The sequence below is a fragment of the Lonchura striata genome, chromosome 7, assembly GCF_050655825.1.
Source record: "Lonchura striata isolate lonStrDom1 chromosome 7, ASM5065582v1, whole genome shotgun sequence".
NCBI lineage: Eukaryota > Metazoa > Chordata > Aves > Passeriformes > Estrildidae > Lonchura > Lonchura striata.
In genome coordinates this window covers 19747828-19772463 of record NC_140709.1, presented here as the reverse complement: position 1 = coordinate 19772463, position 24636 = coordinate 19747828, and the positions used below count along the sequence as shown (strand labels likewise).

The window sequence follows — 24636 nt, the reverse complement described above, 5'->3', positions numbered from 1 at the left end:
TTAAGTTTTAATTCATTTTCAAGCAAGACATTTTTTCACTGTTTTTCATTTCTACTGTCACAGTATCCTATACTTTTAAAATAAACCTCTAGTGTTTTTTTTTAACCAGATCATTATTTAAAAGTATTGTACATATATCTATAAATCCTAGTACAGTTCTGTGATCCACTCCATTAACCTCAAAATGCATTAATGAATCAGCCTTTTCACTACACATACATGAACATATCTGCTAGCTTTGAAATCACTTCTCACTTAGTACTTTAGGTTCTGAATTAACACCATCTGGACTTGCTTGGCTTAGTAAGAAGACAAGCTGTGTAGTGATAAAAATCCAAAGTCTAAAAATCCCTTGCCCATTCCTTCTGGAAGTATTAAACTTTCATAAGCATAGAATTAGAAATTTTAAAACCACCCTCAGCAGCCATGCTTTCACCAGACCATATAGAGATCACTACTTTATTTGATCTGCCTTAGATTCAGTGCTCCCATATTTTTATTATGGCACTACCATGTTATTATCACCTAAAAATACTTCCAAAACCATGATGACATAATTGTGCTGTTAGGTAGAGAAACAGCTTCTCCCAGCAAATAACCCCAAAGATAAAATTGCTGAAGCAAGAAACTGAACCAGGGTGAGAAAAAGGGCATATCATTGCAGAAAACACTGCAGGAGTACCTAACCTGCCTTCCTATACCTGGTCCACAGTGAAGGAAACCTGTATAATAACTGAAAGTATGTTCCACATATAGCACACAACAATGGTAACTATTTTCAGCTAAAGCATTTTTGGCACAGCGTATTCTCAATACTTGAGCAAAGTTAATACAGTACCATTCTGGTATTAGAGATATTCCCATCACGTGATTTCCTTTACATTAGAGGTTTGAAACAATTTTCATCACTGGCATTAGCACTTATCAAGACATTCACACTACTGTTAATTACACACTAATTCACATTAAGCCTCAGACAGAAATTATGTAGCAGGTATTTTAAGAAGTTAGTATATTAACTCTAGTTTGCTAGTAAAAATCTATACTTTATTTATATATTTATATTTATTTATACATTACTTGTTCACACTGTATTATGTTTAAATAGGATTTTTGGGTTCTGTGATGATGAAGAAACTATGTTTTACTTGTTTTACACAGCAAGCTCAATTGAAGTTGACTGCAAAAACAAGGTCCTTCTCTAAGGACAAATTTTGGATTTTATTTACTTTATATCAATATGCATGAAAATTTTTTGTGCCTCACTCATTTACAATAATGAACTTCAGAAAGTACTGTAAAATTGCCCTCACTACAGTATAATGGTAAGGACTCTAGAAAACACTTAACTTCTGAAAGACAGAAGCTTTACTCCTACATTCACTTGCAAGTTAAACAAAACAACCCTTTCCAATTTTGAGAGGAAGAAACTAAACTCATTCCAGAGGTTAAGCTGAAATACTGTGGCAAACTGCAGTCAGTACATAAAACCAGCCATAGTAGGCCAAATTAGTCCATCCACATATCTGTTCTTTCAGTGGCCAAAGCTAAGTACACAACTAAGGAAATATATAGCATGCAGCAAGAATGCAATTTCTGTCATAACACATTTCCAAATACTCAGCTTTCAACCTTCTGCAAGAAATTATTCCTAAGACAGACATGCTTCCTGTGCATCTAATTATCTTCACTGACTTAACTTTCTATGATCTTGAGCAGCTTTTAAATTTCTACCAATAGAAAAACAAAGTTAGCTTTTTCAGCTATCCATTCCTCTTGGTGACCACTCAACTTCAATCCCAGAACCCTCTGGAGACTAACACCAACCCCCATGCTTCAGTTAGAACTTAAATCTCCTATGTTTATAATCTCAATGCTAAGATGGAAAGTATTTCTGCCAGCTGAATGCTGCACTACAATTAAGGTTCCAATAGAAAAACTGTTCTACAGAATTTGTAGAACAGCATAGCCAGGATTTAGTAAAGTCCTACTGCTCTAATAGCTGCCCCAAGGGTCACTATGGGAAGTGCCTGACACAGTACAGCACTTCTGTTAATTATGTTTGTTGATTCATTATGTCCACCAGATGCTTTTGCATTTTTCAGCAAGATTTCAGCAAGGCTCTGCTCTTGGATTTACACTCTTCCACCATCTTCCTGTTTACTGCCAACATATTCTTTGCCTTCTCCTCAGTCACATTGAAGTTTCTTTCTTGGGTCTTTTGTTTTTCCTCTTGTCCACATGATAACACCTTTAATTTCTTGGAAGCTTCAATAAATTTTTCTTCTGCTTTCTTTTTCTTCACTTGTAAGTCTTCCAAGCTTCAAATGTCAGAGTGATGGAAGGGATGCCTCAAGCACACATCTGTAAGGCAAAGACCACACTTTTTGTTGTGCTATCTCTCTCATTCGCCACAGTGGGGAAAGAGGGAAGAGCTAGCTACCCCAGTTTTAGTCCCCCCACTTTCAACACCTCTTTTCAGTACTGGGAATCCTTAAAGGGAAGTTTGTTTTCCTATTAAAAAAAAAAAATCTGTAACTTGAGATTGCTAGTTGTTTAGTGACTGCTACACAGGGTAATGATGGATTTTCATATGCTTATGCTGGAGGTCAGATTTCAACAATTTCAAAGCATATACAGATATCCAGCTCTGTGCTCTGTGTCCAGCTAGCTCCCACAGTTTATCAGGAATCCAACCTAGCAGAACTCTGCTGATTTAATGAGCTAAATCGCCTCACAAAGAATCAGCTAAATTGTGCAACAGCAGATATAGAAAAATTAGAACAGTACATGTAGTGTAGATGAGAGAAAGTAGCAGAAAGCTGTGAGACATTTGGAACAGTTTAAATCCCTAGAGGTATCCCCGTTGTTTGAGAATGTGGTATAATTAATCAGAAAACAAGCTTTTCTTTCAAGAAAGCTAAATGGAAGCATATAAGATAAAACATTCTTCTAACTCATCCCAAAATGCTATGTTCTCTCTTTTCCATGTAAATTAACAATAGGCCTCATAAACATGTTTAAAATCCATGCAGCATTGACAGTTTTGCAACAAAGCAAAGGTATCTGGCAACAAAATAGTTTACTGCTACAAGATGTATTTCCTGCCCTGAGTTTCCTTAATATTTAAAAATGCCATTTAGACCATCACAACGATTAAACACAGATTCCAAAAAAAGTTTGAACATTTGGTATTTGTGCTTCTACTAAAGCTTTAACATAGGAATTCACTTCTTAATAAAAAACAGTATGAAATTGGTAAAAAAAAAAACAACCAACAAAAAAGTTTATAAAAGCCTTTCAATCTGAGCATGCAGTATTGGTGGGCAGAAAAATGGATTACTTGCAGTTAAAGGTGGCAATCAGTAGAGAGACCAAATACACCATGATCTCCATTCTGAGTGAAGAAAGATAATTAATAGAATAAAGAATGTCACTGAGGACTATGGCTCATTGTCAAAGGAAGAAAGATCCCACAATCATTACAAGTTGATGTTATTACATGGTACAGTTGTAAGGGAAACACAGGAACACTTACCAGATTCTTCTGCATGATGCTAGCAGTTGGGTGTTTTTACAGGCAGGAATTTAGCTGGCAATGGACCAGGAGAACTGGATATCCATGTGCGTGTCCAGATACCAAGAAGAATTCAAGCTTCATAGCAATGGATCATCAGTTAAAAAGTCCTAATGTCTTCTCATGTATTAGCTGGATCTGACCAAGACGAATCTATGCTGGTATCGCAAATCAAAATGGTACCTTGAGATGGACACAGTAGTGCTCAAGGCCCATATCTTGGCTTTTTCTTCCTTGCAAGTTATCTTCATGTCCTTTGTTTTGATGCAGCAAGGTTGTAAGGAGGCACAAATACAGGGTTGTCCCATTATAAACAGACATTTTGGAAGAAATCTGCATGCCTGGACTTCAACATTTCTTGATTTTTTCCTCCCAGCAGGCACTGAGAAGGTCCAAAATATCTGCATGGCTCAAGAGTATGGCATGATCAGAGCAAAATGTTAGGCCTGATTGCTATGTATACCAGGTCTTGGGAACATGTGAAGCAAACAACCAAACCTGGCTGAACACCAAGATTTAAAACAGGAAGATGACATCCAGTCTCCACAACTCTGGGCCAGGAGATACTTCATAGGAACAACTGCAAAACTCTGTAAGGAAGCACCTGGAAGGCTGCCAAAATCACCTAGGGCATTGCTGCAGCAAGAACAGTCACACTGTAATGGCCTATATAGAAAAACCACTGCCTACTACAATAATTGAAACAGGAATGAAATCACTGCAATTATTCCCTTGTCATACCACGCTACAGAATCATTGAGTGTTGATCCACATGTTTTAAGTGATGAAAAACAATTTACAAAGTAAAATAAAATGAAACAAAATCAACAGATGCACGCATGCACTAACAGACAAAAAGGAAAATAAACTATGAAATCAAAATTAATAGTGCTGCTCCAAATTTATCCATCTTGTTTTGTCCACATTGGTTTTCAAATACTAAATTTCGAATACTAGGAATTTCTTATAAAATCCTCAAAATGAGGTAAAAGATCTGCATTATTTTACTGCTTATTATTCAAACATAAGCATATATGGTGTCATGCAAGGGATAATACACAAAAATTATGTGAATATAAAAAGATACGTAGGTTTGAATAAAGTAAGACCAAGTACCTTATAATCTTGATCTGGTAGCATGTTGAGTAAGAAAGTCACCATCTTCTGTGGAAACTCATATTTTATTGTCCAAAATAATAATTCTTCTAGAAAACATTTATGCTTCAAAACATCCATGATAGACTGATCTGCATAAAAAGTCAAAGCAGGGCATGTGTAATGCAGAAAGTGTTAAAACTAAGAACAATAATAGTGTGGTTGCACCCATATAAAAATTCAGGAACAAAAATTTAAAAACATCTTAGCACATTCTGTAAATAATTTATTTTTAAACACTGGGAAAATGAAGCTCACCAATACTGCAGAGTGTCAGAATCTGTAACTATAAAAAGAACCTCCCAGAAAAGCCAGTGAAAGTTTTCGATACAATTCTACCACAGAGTACAATCTTCATTGATTGCATTGAATCACATCACCTTACTGTAATAGCTGCACTGATTATAATGCATGACAGCAAATTGCACAATATTTACACAGCTACTTAACCAAGGGAAACACTGCAGACTACTACTTAACTGAAGTTAAAATACCAAAACAACAAAATACAATTCATTATTAAGTGATGAAATCTATTACCTAAGCAACACTTTACCAAGCTCTAAACAAAATAAATAGAAGCAATAATGTATCCTTTATTCTTACTTTCAAAGCAATACATGCACTGAGTGGCCAACCACTAAGTTGCTTGCTGGGGTCTTTTCATATGAAAATTACCATAACTAGATAATAGGAGGCACTAACTCCTGATAATAGCAGGAGAGACGGTCCCATCTTTCCCCTTTCCTGTCCATTCACTCTGCCCCTTTACTCATACTGATAGTAGATCCCTGTGGGGGATCTACATAGGAATCAAGTCCAGGATCTTTCCATTTTGTCAGCTGTGTTTTCAAGCAGATCAGTTTTGTGATTGTAAAGCTGCAAACTGACCTTTGCTAGAAAAAACTGTTCATGAAATGATCACTTGATAGAGCATAAATCATGTTAACTCTGTTTTTAAAAAAACTAAAGATTCTTCACCATTTTTTAAGAGGTTGATTATTTATGCTTTACAACAGGTGGTGTTCACTCCCATAACATAGGAGGACTAAAGAAGAAAGTAATTATACTACTATTTCTCCACACCTAGAAATCAACTACACCTGAGGATATGTAACTCCACAGAAAATTACATAATTCAACAGGAGTGCTCCCATCTGCACACATCCAAAAACACTTACACAGAAAATCATCTGGCCTTGAAGACTCACATCTTCACTGGCAGCTTTAGAGACTGCACTGGATAGCTTTGTGCCTATTCTAAGCAAGATAAGACATTTTTGCTCTCCATAAGCAACAATTACCTCAATTTTCCACCATTATCAAATGTCAGAGCTCCCCAGGCAAGTAACCAGTTTTCCCAGACTTAAATTTTAAGGTTCTCCTCAAGATTCAAGCAAGTCACAAAAAAAAAAAAAAAAGCATATGTTTTATTCAATATATTTGACAAGCATTAATATAAAACACTACCTTCACAAAATCACAACATATATTAAAATTATAGTATTTTGTGATATTAATTAATATTAAACTGTTTTGTAAGGTATTACACATCACCTACAAATATATGATGCTCATTTATGTTCTCTTCCTCATCTCTTTTTATGAAGTTGCATGTGTGATTTGATTGCCCATGAAAGCTTGGTATTTATGCAAAACTGGAGTCCTCTGTCCACAGAACAGAGAACACAAGTTCAGGTACATGCCAAATGCTTCTGAGTGAGCAGGCATGGAGACAAACAACACTGTATCTGTCACTGAGCGTGCAGCTTTCTCTGACACACAACATAGGTGAACAGTGCATACCCAATATTTCATGCAGCAGTTTCAAGCAGGGACCCAACAATACATATCTGCTTACACCTGCTATATAATTTGAGTAGGCAGAATGCTCTTAGCAAGCCTGGAAAATTTGTCAAGAACACTGGAACTAATGTTTCCACTCTTTTGAAAAGCATCACCAGATTTTAAATTTCTTTAAAAAAAAAAAGTGCCTCTGGGTTTTAAAAAAATCTGTATTTCAGATGGTTGTAGGATGAGGTTTTAAAACAGAGTTAAAAAAAAAAAAAATCTCAGCACTCAGTCCCATACCTGTATGAGAGAACGTCAGCTTAAAAACTGTACTTTCTTTAAAGTATATTTTATTCTTTCTTTGTGCCACAAAACACCTCACAGAGTGTTGTAAATATCTCTCTGGAATATAAGACTTAGCATTCCAATATATCCCCGGTATATAACCATGGATGAAGACAGTATCATTGCAGAGCTAGGATGGGACAGGGAGTCTACTTATATGGAAAAGGTAAATCTGTTTTTATTCAATACTCAGTTTTCCAAAATTTTCTTTTCATACTCTTATTTTATACCCTATTGGACATAAAATATGAATACTGAAAACTTCAGAAAACTATTTGATATTTAATAAAAACAGATACTTACCCTTCCCCCATTGGCAGACTCCCTCCTCTGGGGCAGATATTAGGAGCTATCAACATCATGATCATAGTCCATGTTGGGATGCCTCAGAGGGGGAAGACTACAATCCTGGCGGAAAATGAAATGTTGAATTCAAGAATCACTTATCCTGAAATGGAAGCTTTTAAATCTGGGCTTCCTCCTTGCCTTTTCCCTAATTAGTTATTATGCATCAGAACAGCATTTTTTTGTTGTGTCACCTGACTCTAACTCATCTTTTGGACAAGCTAACAGCCTCTTAAATCCAAGTTTAAGAGAACTTTCTTTGGATGCCTCTGTTTCCTGCATTTCTCCAAAACTACTGCCTCTTCCACATCTCTGCCACAATCTTTCTTACACCATTTTTGAGATCACCTCTAAACAACACTGTTGCCAGAACATTTAGCTTTCTGCTTTTTCCGCTTCCTCATAGTTTTTCCTTCAATCTGGAAACACTACAAACAATCAATCAATCTTACTTTCCCATACTTCTCACATCATAATGTTTCATTGATTCATTAACCTCTGCATTTAAAACTCAGGCTCCAAACCTTCATTCCAGAGACCTTCCAGAAACTTTAGTCCAACTTTTACTACAATTCTGCTACCCAAATATTCTTTTCTCAAGGCTTGCAATTCTTTGTACATCCTTTATCAGTCTCCTCACACTCATTAAAAAAAAACCACAACCAAAAAAGTCTTCTTTATTTAACAGAGTATTTAAATATTATTAAGCACTTTTTAGCACAGAAACATGTCAAGCACAAGATAGAACCACCTTGTCTAGTCTATGGTTATTCTTGATAAAACTTGCACTGACCTCAATGTGAATGTTACTCTGTTGGACTAGAAACTGCAAAAGGGACTAATTTCAAGCTAGAAAAAGAATGGAGTAGTTTCAAGAAACACTTTATTCAAGTACTTTATCTTAAACATCAATAAACAGTACAAAAAGACCAACCAGGACCAGAGAGAACCATTCTTGCCTGGCTACAAACATAATCATAATGTACAGTGGCACAATCAAAAAAATTTGTTAATAGTAAATACATCAAACACCTGTTTTGTAAAGCTATATTGCAGCCTTGATAGGCACACGGTGAAAACTGAATGAATTACATTCATTCAGTTACAAAACAGCTTACAACACAGAAGTGACAAAATGGTCAGAGTCCCAGACAGTGGTACTCAATCAAGGGAAATCTAACCTGCCAATTACCACATTTTCACTTGCAACTCATTTTTAGACTTTGCTATATTTAATACCTGTCACGTGCAGCACTACAGTGCTTGGGAAGTGAATTGAGTATCCCTGGATAATTTTAAGACAGACATAAAGCAAACATGATAAACTGAGATCAGTACTTTATAAATAAATACCTTTGGTGGTGCTGCTTAATTTCACCCTCTTGCGTTTTCCCACACCTTGGCTACCATCCTGGTCCTCCTGGGGTAGAGGAAGAGTTTTAAAAATTGACAATCATATGCTTAGAACCTTACTGCCAAGAGATGGTATGCTCTCAAAATTCTGGTTTAACTACCAAACTAAAATGGAGAAGTCTTCAATATATTCTTACAAGTTTACTGCTTACAGGAATGACGCATTGTGTGCAACTCTTTAGAGAAAAACATAATTTTAAAAATTCTTTTACCCCAAACAGGCAGTGTTATCATCCAGGTTTATTTCATTTATTTTGTAAGGTTAGTTGCTTTGATTTCTAAAACTGGTTGCTGCAAAAATTTAACACTACAAAATTTCTAACCTTTGCACAGCTAAGATTTTACCATATCCCCTTTTAATAGCAAACTTATAAAATATCAACTTACATATTGCATATCAAAGTTGGCATCGTATATAATTACTTACATACTTTCTAATCAATATAAACTTTTGATGTAGGAATAAAATATTTTTGACACCTTTAAGATGCCAATTCTAACTGCTTCTTTCCTACAGAATAACAGAAACATTTTACACAGGCACTTGTCATCTGAAGCTTTCAATATACTCCACAAACTAAACAGCAAAGGTTCCAAAATGTAATACATGTTAAAAGCATCTCCACCACCCCTTCACAAAATCTAACACTGCATCTTAAAAAAGCATGTGACATTACAGAAGTATATTAAATGTTGCATGGATCTTTGCCAACTCTGGTAGCCCTAATGAAACTAGAAATAAAGATTCTTACTGGAGCTAATAAAATGAGATAAAATTAATGCAGATATTTACTGTTAAAAATAAGTACTCAATATCCTTATCCTCTAAGCAAATGCCATGTTTTACTTCCAAACTTCTCTGGAATGATAAAGAACCTGAATCTCAAGAAGTTACTATCCTTCCTTGAGGAAGAAGATTATTCACACTTTAAAGACTGACCACAAGTATGGTGTAAATGAAAGGTCTGATTTTGTCTACCTTTTCATTTCCTCCATCTGAAAATTCATTTTAAGATGGACACACATTTGAACACTTAGGCATCCTGTGGTCTTTGTGAACACAGGGTACCTTTGGTACTTCCATCAGGAATGAATCAATAAGTTCTCAGGATGTTGCCACTGCTCAGTCCCCAGTCAGAGGGGTCATGTATTCTCAAGAAAATATCAGACTTGCTGGCATATTACTATGAACTGCAGGATTCTACAACTCAAGTCTCCCACCCTGAAAAAACCATCAGTAAAAAAAGTTAATTATTTGTTTTATAATCTTTTTCTTAATCATGAGCTGCTTTACAAATACAAATTACTGAAAAGGAAGTTCACTCCTGTCATCCAAAAGTCAAAATAGACTGTGAAGGTGGAAAGCTGAAATGTTTATCAGAAAAATAACATTCCTCTCCTCTGTACTCCTATATAAGTTACATAGGGCATTTAGTTTGTTTTTAATATCTGATTATAGTCTCTTAGAGAAGAGTAAACTACGTAATAATTAAGAAATGTGGGAAGAGTACACTTTTAACAGGATTTTCTTCCTCCAATATTTAAAATGTATGTAGATAGGTTAAAAATGTTCTTTCTTACCGAGATCTAATGGTAGCATTGTTTCACAGATGGAACACTAGATTACAAAATTTACATAGAGACAACTAATCAGAGCAGTACTTCAGCAGGGAACTAAACAGCTTGGAAAGTTTCGCACAGTTCAGTATTTAGGTTTACTTCTGCAATAGTAGATGGTTCTAAGCAAAAAATTAATCTGAAGGATGGCTGTTACTTCTCATGTTTTCCTTTCTGCAAAAGGAGAAAAAAAGCCCTCTCTAAACCTGTCCTCCTATTTAGGATTTTATGTTCCAAGGAATCAAATAAAACACAGTCCATGAATACTTTTGCCACACTGAGGGATTAATATTTTTATATGGGATATCGCTTAACATTATTTAAAGTCTGTTATGTTACCTTACCAAAATGTCTGCTAAAGCTTACTAGTTGAAATTAGGTTTTAAATAGTTGAGAAAATTGATAAAGTTGCTCTACCAGAATTTAACTGTCTTCCACTTATTTATTAAAGCTGGACCTAAAATGAGATTCCCTCCTTTCTACTCCCACTCCATATGTTTCGTAAGTAAGGTCGAGTCTACACATGGGAATTTATCTACAGAGAAATTCTCACTGCTGCTATCACCAGTTCAGCTGGATTCTCAAGTGCCAAAAACTGCTAACACCACTCATGGCAATATCTGCTCTAAGTTTGCTTTAATCAAGCCCAATTTACTTGATACTGATTTCTGGAATACCTACACAGGCTTCTTCTCCATTACATACATAAATTAAACTGGAACAGCATTAGCAAACCTCAGGATTAGTAAATCAAAGGCATGAGATCTATTCCTCTATACCTCCATTAGTCCTAATTATTAAATTGGGATACTGCACGGCAGATATAAGATGTAAGATCTGTGGGATTTGGCTGCAATCATTCTCTCCCTTCAATATTCTGTTGCAGTTCATTACAGTCTTTAAAAAGTCTCACCTCATCTGAAGAATCCCCTTGTCCTGATGTTGCCGTACCACCTGCCAAACCTTTTGAAATAAAAGAGTTCAGAGATTCTTTTCATAAGTCTTATATTGAAAATACAGTATTTTAAGAAATTTAAGCCAGTATGAAATGGAACACTACATTAATTTTCTTTTAAAAAACAATCACTAATCAAGTCTTCTCTTAAAATATTTTTCCACACAAACCTTGAACAGATAATGTGCTAGTTCCAGCTCCTTGTTCCTGCATATTACATGCAATTTTATCCTCAGGAAATGCCAACCCAGAGCCTTTCAAAGCAATGAGGTACTTTTCATGACTTTTCTTTGCACATGCATTCTCTCCAACACCTTGAATAAATACATAAAACAGTATTAAAGTACAAAAGCAGCTCCTTGGCTTCACACTCTATGCAAGCAATCTAAAAAATGGCCTACAATGTTTCAATTTAATAACACATATTCTCCATTTCAAGAGTTCAGATAAGCATGTCTTGCTTTCCATTCCCTTTCTGTAATTCTGTATCAGGAAATCCATCACATATAGGAAAGAGAATTATATTACTCTCATTGGAATACTATAAGAGTAGAGAAAAAGGAAGGAAATAATAAAGAGAACTGCCCCTGAGGCAACTTTACTAAGTGTTCCTCCTTTCATATAAAGATTTAGGAATTGTCTGTTCTTTAACTAGCTGCTGCCCAAGCCAGTTATGGCAACTTAAAACTACAGTAATTACTATTTGCTCTGTACCTATGCAAAGGACTCTTAATCACAAGAAAATAACATGGAGTTAATTTATGTTAGGGGTTTGGGGTTAGTTGTGACTGGCTAACATTTTCAGATTCATTGTGATTTAGTACAGAATTGAATAAATAATGAAGGAGGGGGCAGGACAGGCAAAGTTTAAGAAAAAAAAATGAAAAAGGCTTTGCACAGAACAGCAGTACAGACAATGGCCTTTTGACATTTAGGTCTCTTCAGGTCTAACCTCTGTGAGAGCAGATCCCAAAATGAGTTAGACATATTTTACTTCAAATAACCTTGTTATTACTAGTTTGGAAGTACTAAGCTAGAATGGATTTCTTACAAAAACGTTTTTCAAAAGATGTTTATTTATACATTTATCTGGGACACACATCAGATATTTGCTCTTACAGATCTTAATAATAAATGTTTCTAGTCACTCCGGAAGCTCACCCTCCTATCAACGTAATAGCCTTAAAAATACACTTTTTTCTATGTTTTGAGATGTCAAAAACATGCAATAACTGAAGTTATAACAAAACATATACCCTTAGTTCTTCATAGTTAGAAATAACACAAACATACCAGAGCTGAGATCTTTGTAGAACTGTTGGCTAGTTAAAACCTGGGTAAGAACAGATCTCATTGCACCTCCCATTTTGGTCAAGTCTTCTAGGAAGGAAACATGAGGCTCCAAAACCTGCAGGATTTTATGAAGGTCCTTCTCTGAAGGCAGATCAACAGCTGAAAACCACATAAGAAGAACTTCTGGTGTTGATGTAATATAATTCAGTCAAAACTGTCACAAGCAGAACAGTTACAATAACTGCAAATGCAAATAATGTATATATTCATAATGCTCTAAAATTCACACATATTAATTTCAATCTATATTTCATTTCATTTTCTAGAAGAGCTCAGCACAATGCTAAGTAACCCTTAAAACATATTTTTATGTTTTAAGCAGGTAACAAAATCAAGCCACTTAGCCAGTCTGTAATTTTGTTAGAAAGAGAGGGAAATAAAATTACAAACTATGGATAGCATTTGTATACTGTGTCTTCATAGACTGCAAAGCAAGAGCTAACAGCATGGTAAAATATGCTAGATATATGCAAATTCAAAACATACCAGGCTCATTATATCCCTCTCTTAAATGCTGAATCAGACTAAAGATGAACTGTGGAAGAACTAATTCTGACATCATCAATAAGTCCTTCGGAACACATGGAACATTTGAATTTGATTTAATCCGGTGTCTTTTACAAAACCTATAAAACACATGAGAGAAATGTTAGCCAAGCACAGCTCAGCAGTGTTAACATATACTAAGAAAAGCATTCCTTTTTCCATTTTTTCAGAGAGTAGATACTTTTACATTAAAGATGGTATGGAAATGGTATTCTGAAATTCCAACTACTCTGTTCAAGCCCATTCCGATTCTGAGGCCAGAGAATTATAAAGCTGCCAGGTTTTTTTTTCTGCTGCTCAAAGTTCACATATCTAACATCTCAGCTTATTCCCATATGTATCAGAAGTACTTTCTAGTGAACAACTGACTTCCTTCTCCTTTCTGTGACATAATTAGAGGTTTGACTGATTTTTCAAGTCCCCATTCAGATAATGACTTTCAAAAATGTCTTTTGACAATAAAAACAACTTAAAAAGGCAGAATCAGTGTGTATTTCAAATGTACAGCAACTACAATTTACAAAATCCTTACAAAAATCTTTCATTTAAAAAGAAAAGAAAACATTTATTCTTTGGAAAATTCCTGCATGGTAGTAGCTGAGGCCTGGCTAATGCACAGCAACATGACGTCGAGCCAAACCCCATTAGAGCAGACAGAATGATTTCCTACTCGTTTAACATGAGCCTGACTCAAGAGACACTGAATACTTTTCAACTCCTAAGCTATTTTTAGAAAGGACCTATACCAACATCAAAGAGTTATTTACCCACATCAAAAACCACACTAAACAAAGAATAGTCTAAAAATAAATCACACAAGAATAAACTTTTACTGAAAAGATTCACTAGATTTTACTAATAATTTTTCAACACAAAAATTGAGAAAAAAATACAGCTTTATTTGACTATCAAAACTGTTTCCCAGTTTATACCATGGCTTCCAGGAGCAGCCTGTTACTTTCTAAAACTTAAGCCTTTCTTCTCTGAGGACCACTGAAGAATCATCTTCAAGAGAAGAAGAAAATAGAAGAAAGGCACAAAGAAAGTAGGTGAATCAAGAAAAAAAGATAAAGAAAAAAAAAAAAAGACAATACCAGTCCAACAGTGAAAACGGCAATTCACAAAAATGGCTAGAAAATTCACAAGACTAAAGATTAAGAGCTTCTCCTTTGCTTTTGCACTTTAGGAACGAGACTTTTTATTAAGAAATGCTATGGAAGGACAGTACTAGCCAGTTGATTTGCTATTTGTATATACACCAAATAAATCCTTGGAACAGAAAGAGCTCAGTGGTGACTGACAACTTCCTATTAATTAATGTCCAAATAAATAGTGTTCACTTTTGCTTTCCATATTACATTCACAGAAGTTATGAAAAGTCATTTCATGTTAATTGTTCAAGTATGGATAAACAACACAATTTGCAACTGCAGGGAATTCAAAGGGGCTTGTAAAAATCATTCACTTTCTCTCTTTACTCATCCAAAATTTATCTTTTCCACATACAAAAACCTGAACTGCTAAAAATCACAAATGTGGCTTCATCTATGCTAAATATGGTATTTCATGCTTTTAAAGTAATTGACTTTCCTTTCACCACTGTCCTTATAAGAAGGGATCAAAAGTAAATAAAGATCTAAAAGACACAAAAGGAAGGAACTACTACACAGCGCACTCTAAAATCTTTCACAGCACGCCACCCCGGCATATATTTTACATTCTGTCAAAAGATGTTTTTCACTGGTTATGATCGCAAGCTAAGGAAGCCACTGTACCAAAACAAACAGGGCAATTTTGAATCCCAGTTTCTGCTAAGCACAAGGCTTCCTTCCACAGAAGGTAAGCTCTGCTCCCCATGAGGTCCATGTCAACGTGCCAGTTCTGAACCCATCACAACAGAGCCGGTGTTCGAAGGGACCCAGGAGGATCACTGCGTGCAGCTCTGAAGGGAATGGAGCCCACGGGAACCAATCCCACGACTTTGGCATTACTAACACCATGCCCTAACCAACTGAACCAATCTCAGGGTCATGGACTAATGAGCCCAAATTTTACATATCCTGAAAATGGAAATTATTAATATGTTGTCTCTGGAGAGCCACAAGAAAGTATTATTGAATTATAAGGTGTTATTATATTAACACGGATCCTATAGACTAGAAAAGGACTCCAGATTCAATTCCCTGTAAGGAAAAGTTCTTTCACTGTCACAACATGCAAAAACCACAGCAGTTCAAACAGGAAACAATTTCTAGATATGAGGCCCTAAACCTTAAAGTAGGAACACCAAAGTAATTTTTAAAAGGCACCTTACTCTGTATTTATGGTTCAAAGGCTACAGTGTTAAAGTAGTAAGCCCAGAATTACCCAAAGGTCTATTGCAGAGTGTTATATTAATTCCTCTATAAATATTGAAAAAAGTGCCAGACAATGACTTGGAAGATCTTCAGAGTTAGGACAACATCTGTTTTAACTAAAGAAGAGACTGAACCCCAAGCTATACATAGGAAGAAACAAGCCAGGATTTCTCATACGGGCCAAAAGGGACACCTGGACAAACTCCTCAATGGGTTACATGGTCACTGGACAAGCAGCAGCCAAAGCTATTCCATTATCAGTTCCTTATATACTTCTGAAAGAACTTCCTTACTATAGCATCAGCTAAAGAATTGGACATCTACATAAGTGAGTGTTTCAAAATGCTTCTGAGACTATCAAAACTGGCCTTAATAAGTAACAAATAAGAGCACTGCCCAGATCTCTCCTGGTACCATCAAGCCCCAAAAATCCACCACTTCAGGCAGGTAGAAATGTCTAATGGGAGGCAACGAAAGGTGACTACAATCTAGACAAGAAATGTTTTTGTTCTAAAGAAGCTCAAAAATAATGACCAAGAGGAAGACTTACAAGGTAGCTGACAGATCACTTTGATCTAAGCCTCTTAACTTGATTCCAATATTGCAAAATACTTCTTCAAACAAGACTGTAGTTCTTATCCAATCTTTTAGCAGTTCATATTTCTTGTACTATACAGTCTTCAAATATTTTTACTATTATACCAGAATGATGCTTAAGAATGAGTATATCAGTTAGAATGTCAATTCAATAGACTGAAATATTCAAGCCCTATCTATCTGAATGTCTAGCATGAAAGTATTAAAATACAGGTCCACATGAAGACAAAAAATATAAACTTTATTCCATATTCTTTTCTCTGATTCAGAACTATATTCTGGTTTTGAGTTTCTATGTATTTTACTACTTTTGAAATCACTTTTTCACAAAAAGATGAAGCTAATTTTAGCAAAAGGAGAGAAAAAGCAGTAAACTTGCAATTAAATGAAAACTTAGGTTTAACAAAGAATCTTCTTCATATGGCTTCAAATAAAATTCTGACATTTCTTACACTGCATTAATATCTTATTTATGAAATGCAGTCCATTGCTGACATCTACATGAGTAAGCAATACCACTTGTTATAAACATAAGCAGCATTAATATCTTCTGAACAACTTCAATATAAAACTTTCCAGATTTATTCCATTCTTTCCTACTATTTCCATTTTTAGTAATTCTACTGTGAATTTCAAAAACGTATTTTACAAGTGGCTTCAGGTAAAATAAATCCTTTAGGCTACAGCTTCACAGGCTAGTCAAACTAGATCAGTCCTGCCACAACTGTGTCTTCAGCCCTCTTACTTGTTCTAGCACTAGCAACTGACTGATCCTATGTTAAACCAGCTCAGAAGCTAAGTCAGCAGAAGTTATTTACTTAAAAGAATATATGAAAAATCTCACTGGGCCAGTTTAAATCCACCAAAACTCACAGACTAGTCTCCTTGGAAATCACACTGAAATCCCCAAATTATTTTGTCATCATCCCTTTCCTTGTTAACCTGACAGGCAGCAAAGCACAGAGAACAAAATAAACCAAAATCTCAAACAAAGGCATGCAGGAAAATGCCATCCTGACCAACCAGCACAAGAAGTAGATACAATGCTCACTGTGGAGGCAATTCCATCACTTCAAAGGAGAGTTTTTAAACTCCGCAGTTATGACAGCAGCTGATAAATGCCTTCAGTACCAGCCAGACCACACCTTTACAGCATTGGATCAGTCCTTCATCCACTACATCCCTCAGTGTCTCAAGTTGCAGCTGCATTCCAGAATACACAGATGGACTATTTCCACCCTCACTTTTCACTCACTATTTTGTCCCCTGCCTCCCAGCGTCTAAAAGTAATTTGTTTTTAAACCAGATTATAAGACTGCCAAAAGAAGGCATCTGTATTTCACATTCTTAATAGTACTACAGCACTATGAGTACCTGACTCTGACAGAAGCTTTTAGAGATGAGGATCTGGAACCCAAGTGACAGAATCCAAATGGAACCTGCTGGAATTCAATTAAGTAAAACTCTGCTTGATTCTTCAATTCAGTAAGTCATACCTAAACTGAGTTATTATTTAAAACATAATATACATTTCATATGTACATATATGGTATAATACATATTCATGCTGCATGCCTCATTACTGACATCATGTAATGTTTCATAAAGTATTCAAATGATGTTTTATAAATATGAATTTAACACAAGTTTTTTAAAAAGCATGCATTCTGTCTCCACTGAAAAACTAACACACAAATACTACACTTACATTCTCTGACTTTACAAAATAGATTCAAAGTACTTTTTGAATGCTACAATTGTTTCTGAGTTGTTACAAAAGTATTATTTCTTACGTGTTTAAATATTTTTTCCTGCTTTTGCAGTTCAAATAGCAAACCAAATCTTATTCAGAACAAAATAAAACTTCTAATCAGGATTAGAAGATTATCTGGATGAAAAAGGGCTTTAATATATTGTAGGTTGCTTTATGTAAATCCACTGTCCCTAACAATAAAAAGTACAATAGTAACTCCGAAGAAATGCAGAGAAATAAACCTACTGTTCCTATTAAAATTAAGTTTATCGTGTTTCTCCCTCACACCCTACTAACTACATTTCATTAATTAAATTTCTTTCACCTTCAAAACAAGCTTCCAAAAGTGAATCAAAGTAGTACTGACTTCAAGACCCAAGGAATCAGCACTCTTCTGTTCATTATGAAAACTGCAATCTACAGAGTTCATAGGCAAAACTGAATATTTGCATTTCTGCTATTAGGGGCAAAGCCAACTGAAAAGATGGCAGTCTAACTCTTCTAACCAGAAAATTTCCAAAATAGAGACAACAGCAGAGTGAATAGTGGAGGACAGTGAAACACAGCAGAATAACTAATGGCTTCTCAAGGAAAAAACCCAACAACTTTAAAAGATATCTTTTCAGGCTTTTAGCTTTCATGACAAAGCTGACTGGCCAGGTTAGGAGGCTAGAAATCAGAGATTAGACACGAAGAAATTATTCCAATCCTTGCAGAACAGCAGGAAGAGAAGCAATGACTCATAGAAGCTGTCTTGGTGCTCAGTGCTACATTAAGTGATGAAGCACACCAGTTGAAAGAAAAAGCAGACAAAGCTGCTCTGCAGAGCATTTCTAGTATTCTCTGTTAGTCCTGAGACATAAACATCCTGTATAGTAGACAAAATGACAATTATTTTTATTAGTACACATGTACCCATTATCAATCAGAAACAGTAGATTTGGCAGTTTCAGTCATAAGGCCTTTATAAAGAAAAATTAAGAATGAGAAGGAATGGGCTTCTGAGACCTTGAAGTACATGGACAGTACATCTACTTTAAAGAGAAAAAAAAAAAAAGTTTTCAAAATAAAGTTGACAAAAACATTTTCATGTTAAGAAAGTTCCTCCAAGATAATTTAAACAGGTCCAACATATAGCATGCAATATTTTGACCCAAATACTTCATATGACAAAGTTTTAAGTGACTACACAGTGCTAGACAAATGCAAAAACAACCTTAATTTATTCAGGATTTGAGTAAGATGTGTGAATTTTAGTAAGAGTTATCAACTTAAGCTTTGGCCAGGCCTCCAACAGACAAGGTGTAGTAATACGTAATTTGCAGTTTTCTTGGAAAGCATTTATGTGTTTCATGCTGGAGCATTATTAGTGTGCAGAAACAAAGAGGTGCATCCTAAAGAGGGCAGGAGTTCATTTAGTCCTTGTTACTGTAAGAGCCATTCTATTAATTAAATGCAAAGAAAATTCATTGTTTTCAAAACTTAGTACCAGAACCCTCTACAGAGAAAGGCACCCGAGATACTATTATTTAAAATCACCTGCAGCTGTCAGATACTATTCCAGGATATTTGAAAAATATAAAATTCCTGATGCTGTACAAGCAATAAGGAAGTATGGCCTTAAATCTTTATCAACCTATATGGTCATTAAGAAAGATCAAAGAAACAATAGCTCTTTAGGAATGTGTTCCCTAAATATACTCCCAAAATCACATTTGCTCCATTGCCAACAGATTCATTGACAGCTCCATATAGATCAGATATATACCAGACAAATAACACTCCACTCTGATGTAGTGAACTGAGAATCTGGGCATATGACCATGAAAGGTATAAAAGTAGCTTTACAATTTGGTGGGATCAATGTAAAGGAACTGAAAACCAACACTGGTTAGCCCAAATCTAAACAAGACTGTTTCAGAGAGCTCTACAACACAGCTTTTCTTAAACTGAATATATATCAAGGCAAATTATAAAGCAATAGACAAGTGATACAATAAATAAGCCAAATTTCAGGCAAGGCAAGATTTATAGCAGTCGTATCTTTTGAGCTCAGCCTTCACAGTACTGCTGCGTTCTTCAAATCAGACTGGTCCTATCAGCAAACCTTTGGGATAAAACAATCATTTAAGTTTGTTCAGTAACTAACACAGCAACAGTTCAGGCTTCTAAATATTTATAGTTTTCAAAGTCATCTTACTGATGACTTTGAAACAATTACACATTATTCCAGAGGTATGTATAAAGTAACAATGCATCTAGACAGGTCATAGCTCTAAAGGTAGTAATACAACTAGCACTGGGCTGTTAACCATTTGGAATACATCTTAGCAAGTAATTTAGAGGCTGATGTAGTCCTAATTAGAGACGTTCTTAAAAGGAATCAAGTCAGGCAGGTTTGAGAGCTATTATAGACTTAACTGCAATGTCTTTTGCTTTCCAAGGATAAGGCCTAACACGATGCTCTCTGTAAACTACTCAGTGTTACTGTGGGATCCTAAGAAGCAATATATTATCTTGAGCTTTATGTCTGGGGGAGGCATGAAGGAGGACACAGGAAATCAGTTATTTATAAATGCATGGTAAATTCTAATTCTGTGGTCCTTGTAAATGCCAGTATGAATTCCTGTACTTTGTATGGGGGGATGAACATGGGGAGGTTTTGCTCTGAAGAGTCACATCCATCATATGTACTATGGATTTATCCAAACCCTCACACTAAGCTAACAGCCACTACAGCTCAGACTACTCATCAGTCCCTCCCTGGCAGCCCAAAGGACTTCAGTTGCAGAACAGCTGCATGGACTTGACATAGACCCTACAAAACACCATTTGCACCAGTTCAACAATCCTGAACACACAGGCATTTTAACAAGGTTTCATGAAACTCAGAGACTAAGCTAAAATTGGCTACTTGGAGGCTCTCAGCCTGTTGATAAAGCATCTGTTTTACCAACCTCTTGAAGAAAGTTCCAGAACAGCACCTTTATCTCTTTGAGGCTGCATTACCAAACCTAGCCTAGGTCCTGGAGAACTGAAAACTCCTTGGAAATTGCTAAACAAGACAATTGATAGAGTCACACTGGAAGGGATGACCTTGATGCAGCAACATGCTATATATATGCTAAGCAGGTGATTTGCTGTTGCAAGACACTCCATAAGATAGCCAAGTAATCCACTTTGTGCCAGCAAAACAATAATTGCCTGTATGTCCCAAAACGCAGCCACAGGCAGATCTGACTTCTCTGATCTTAAGTGGATCCCATTGCCACAACCCAAGATGGTAAAAGAGACCATTTCTGATAAACATGCACAGAATGCATCCAAAGATAAGTAGTAGTAATAGTAGCTTTCTCAAGAGCAATCTTCCTTCTTTATGGTCACTGTATTTGTTAAAATTTTCACTTTCTAAGATTTTAATTTTCTAAAAGTCTAGAATATGAAGAAGTTCCTTTACTCTTACTTAGCTACAGAATGTAAAAGAAATAGAATATAATTCTATTTCTAAGAATATAAATATTCCATAGCTCTCAATCTCTGAAGTATCTCTTAAAAAAAATAAAAGAAAGGATAGAATTTTATGGGGACAGAATAGCAAAGGTCATCAAAATTAAGTATCTACCTGTTAGATACCCAAAATTTAACAAAAACATTCAACAATCCTTGCCAGATGCAAACATTTTAAAACACTGAAAAAATCAGAGCCACTTCTAAATAAATTAAAGCACAAAAACCCAAGCCATTTAGAAACAGAATATACTTCTCATACTTGCCAACAAGGGGAGGCAAAGAGAATTGTCCAGCCTTTTCATAAGGGGATCACAGCAGAACCAACAGATACATTTGTCTCCAAAAGAGACATAATGATGAAAAAAAAAAGAAATCAGAGAGAAGTCTCATCTATTGTGGAAAGATAAGCAGAGATCAGTAAAGACAGAACTGCAGAAAGATTAGAGCTAGGTACCTGAAGATGCTTTTGAACACGCAGCATACCAATCTGTGAGAGTTACCTTTCCTACAACTACAGGATTTTTTACTTAATAAAGAAATGGCCCACTGTTGCAAGTGGAAATGGTTAACACCTGAGTCCCTTTGATGTAAGTCATAAGAGGAGACAACACTATGTCAACGGAGCCATTGGCTGCCGTAACTACCAAGAAATAAACAAAAAACATCACTGCAAAAGCCTATTAAAAAAATTCTTAACCTGGCTTTTCACCTTTCAGGATATGCAGCAGCCCTTAATGGAATTTGAAATTTGTGTTGTACTGTAATGCAGTACTAAAACATCTGTTTTCCACATGATTAATTTAACAAATAAGTCAACTCACTGATAGACTCTGAATCAGGACACGGCAGCCCACAATAGCCAAAGTGTTGAGGCTCTCTAGTATGTCAGGTTATTGTCTACAAACTCAGAGGGGAATCAGAACAAGAGAGCCATAGAAACAAGATGGTACTCAATAGTAACAGATTACTGACTAGTTATACTTTTATAATAACCATATAGCATATTGCTTTCTTCCAGCTTATTTCATAAACTATCACTTTCATTATAATACAAGACCATCTACCAACCAAAAAATACTCCAGTCTGAATTTTCCCCTATTCAACTGCATGGGATTTTTTTAATCCAACAGATGAACTCATTTGAACTATAAGCATATGTCAAAATGCTTTAGAACCAAAGACTTCTACTTCTTCAGAACATTATTGATTACCTCTGAAGGACTTGCTAAATTTCATTTGCTAATAGCTAGATACCATATGGGAGACTACTACAAACTATTTCCGCCTCCTGACATATCAATGGATTTTAAAATCTATTCAACTTTACCACAGGAAGAATTTTTAATACTTTCACATGCAGCTACATTTACAAACTTGGATATTTTCTAAAGTCTACATTGCAGTCTAGTAGATCAGGCCAACTGCAATTAACTTAAACATCAAAAACACTGTAATCTGCATGGAAATCAAAAGGTTCAAAAATGTGACAATCTGATTTTTCCAATTACACAAGGTACTTAAAGCAAATCAAGGTACCTAAGGCAAATCCATATTCATCTATTATGCTGTATTCCAGCTTCTTTTTATAAAGGCACCAGAAATAAAAAACTAACACTCAGGTATCCCCATAAAGCAAATTATATATTTAATTAGTACTACAAGATCAACACACACTCATACTCTGGGGCAAACTATCTCTAGATTTACATTAACCACCTTAAAGGCAATGAAAAGATTCTAAACTGGAGAGTTTTCCTTTATAGCAGATCAGACAACTAAGACCTCATGAGCAGTATTTTTGAGCTGCATCAAATAAATAATATGAATATGAAGACCAGATAACAAGAACAGAAACAAAAGCATGTTACTATAATATTCATATACAGCATCTACATAAAATTGTATCTGAACAGACAGATGGTAGATAAAGTTTGTAAGTAGGCTCCACATTTGATTCCCTTGCTATTAATAGAAGCCTAGGCTGTAGTGGCCAAGGTTATATCAGGCTAGACACACCCCAGTTTCCTAAGTCCACCATGAAGGCCTCCTAACTTTGACATGCAAAGCATTACCTTTGTAATTGTGCAGTTGATTTGTGTACACAAAGTTAAAACACTACCTAAATATGCTACATTGCAGCAATTCAAGTCACTAGGCCAAACTCTGTTTGCACACATTACTGTTTTTTATATTAGTTTAAGCTTATTTTACTTTGTCTTGCACAGCAAGCCTAATTGCAATGGCTTAACATCAGTTCTTGCCTATATAAGCAGAAATGACCTTATATTAAATGCAGACACCCCATATGCTGCCATGTTTTGCCTTCCTTATATGTCCAAGAGGACTGGAAAATCCACTGCTCAATGTCAAGTGTTGCTTATGAACAAATATGCAATTCTTTACCTTTAGTGACCAAAACTCCTACAGGGACCTAACTTACAAACAAGACAATTTACTCTCAAATTCTACCATTAAAAGTAGTAAGTAAGGTACATAGAAATGAGATTGTTACTCCCTCGGGGCTTACATCTGCTTATATTGCAAATTAAACAGCACTTTTTATTTCTTCTTTATTAAACCAGATTTCCTCAAGAAGAAAACTGTTTAAAATAAGGAAAGACACCTGTGAAAGCTATACAGTCTGAGATGAGTGCAGCATCACGAGTCTTTTAATATTCACCCTAAAGTAGCTCAATCTGTGTGTGCTCTGTTAAAATCCTGCCACTAAGAGGAGCTCTAAGTCTAGTCCACAATGAACAGTGGAAGTAGTAGTATTAATTTTTTTCCTATTTCTCAAGATCATGGGAAACTCTTACTTCAGTGATGCTGAGGAAAGCAGAATCACCACAAGCTGAAGAAGAACTGATAAAGAATCACTTCAGCAGTAGCAACTTGAAACCACTGAAGATTACTGAAAACAAAAGGAGGAAAAAAAATCTGACATTGGAGTAAGTCTATCAATAAAAGAGTCCACCAAAAAAGAATGAATAAATGATGAAGGCAGATTGCAAAAGAAAGAAAAGGCGAGAAAAGCATAAGAAACAAGAACTGAAGCCACCTCAAGGCCTGCAGCAGGAGAAGGGTGATTAGAGACACAAAAAATTGGAGTCAAGGCAACAACATTCAAGAAACAGAAAAAGCAGAATTAATTAAATCTCTGAGCAGGAATGCAAAAAGAGAAGGAATCTTAATATGCTGATACAGAGTTTTAGCCTGTAAATCTGCAAAAACAAGAAAATAACCAAGGAAAACGTTTTAGAGCTTCTTTTCCTAGTGTTTTCTGCTAGGAAGTTTGTCAGAAGAGAATCCTCAGTCAAGCAC

At 35.5% G+C, this 24636-nt stretch overlaps 1 protein-coding gene across 4 annotated transcripts in view; it reads right to left on the bottom strand.

Moving 5' to 3' along the window:
- The window catches only part of UBR3 (ubiquitin protein ligase E3 component n-recognin 3), a 104133-nt gene that overhangs the window by 78167 nt on the left and 1330 nt on the right, over window positions 1-24636 (bottom strand). For 3 of the 4 annotated variants that reach the window (XM_085584372.1, XM_085584373.1, XM_085584374.1), the window contains exons 2-7: window positions 13038-13177; window positions 12492-12650; window positions 11369-11512; window positions 11157-11206; window positions 8567-8633; window positions 4694-4824 (exon numbers count right to left, since the gene is read on the bottom strand). In XM_085584372.1, the coding sequence (XP_085440498.1) occupies window positions 4694-4824; window positions 8567-8633; window positions 11157-11206; window positions 11369-11512; window positions 12492-12650; window positions 13038-13177 (691 nt within the window). Of the gene's footprint in view, window positions 1-4693; window positions 4825-7171; window positions 7279-8566; window positions 8634-11156; window positions 11207-11368; window positions 11513-12491; window positions 12651-13037; window positions 13178-24636 lie in introns of those variants that run through there. The other variant, XM_077785038.2, reaches the window with a different exon arrangement.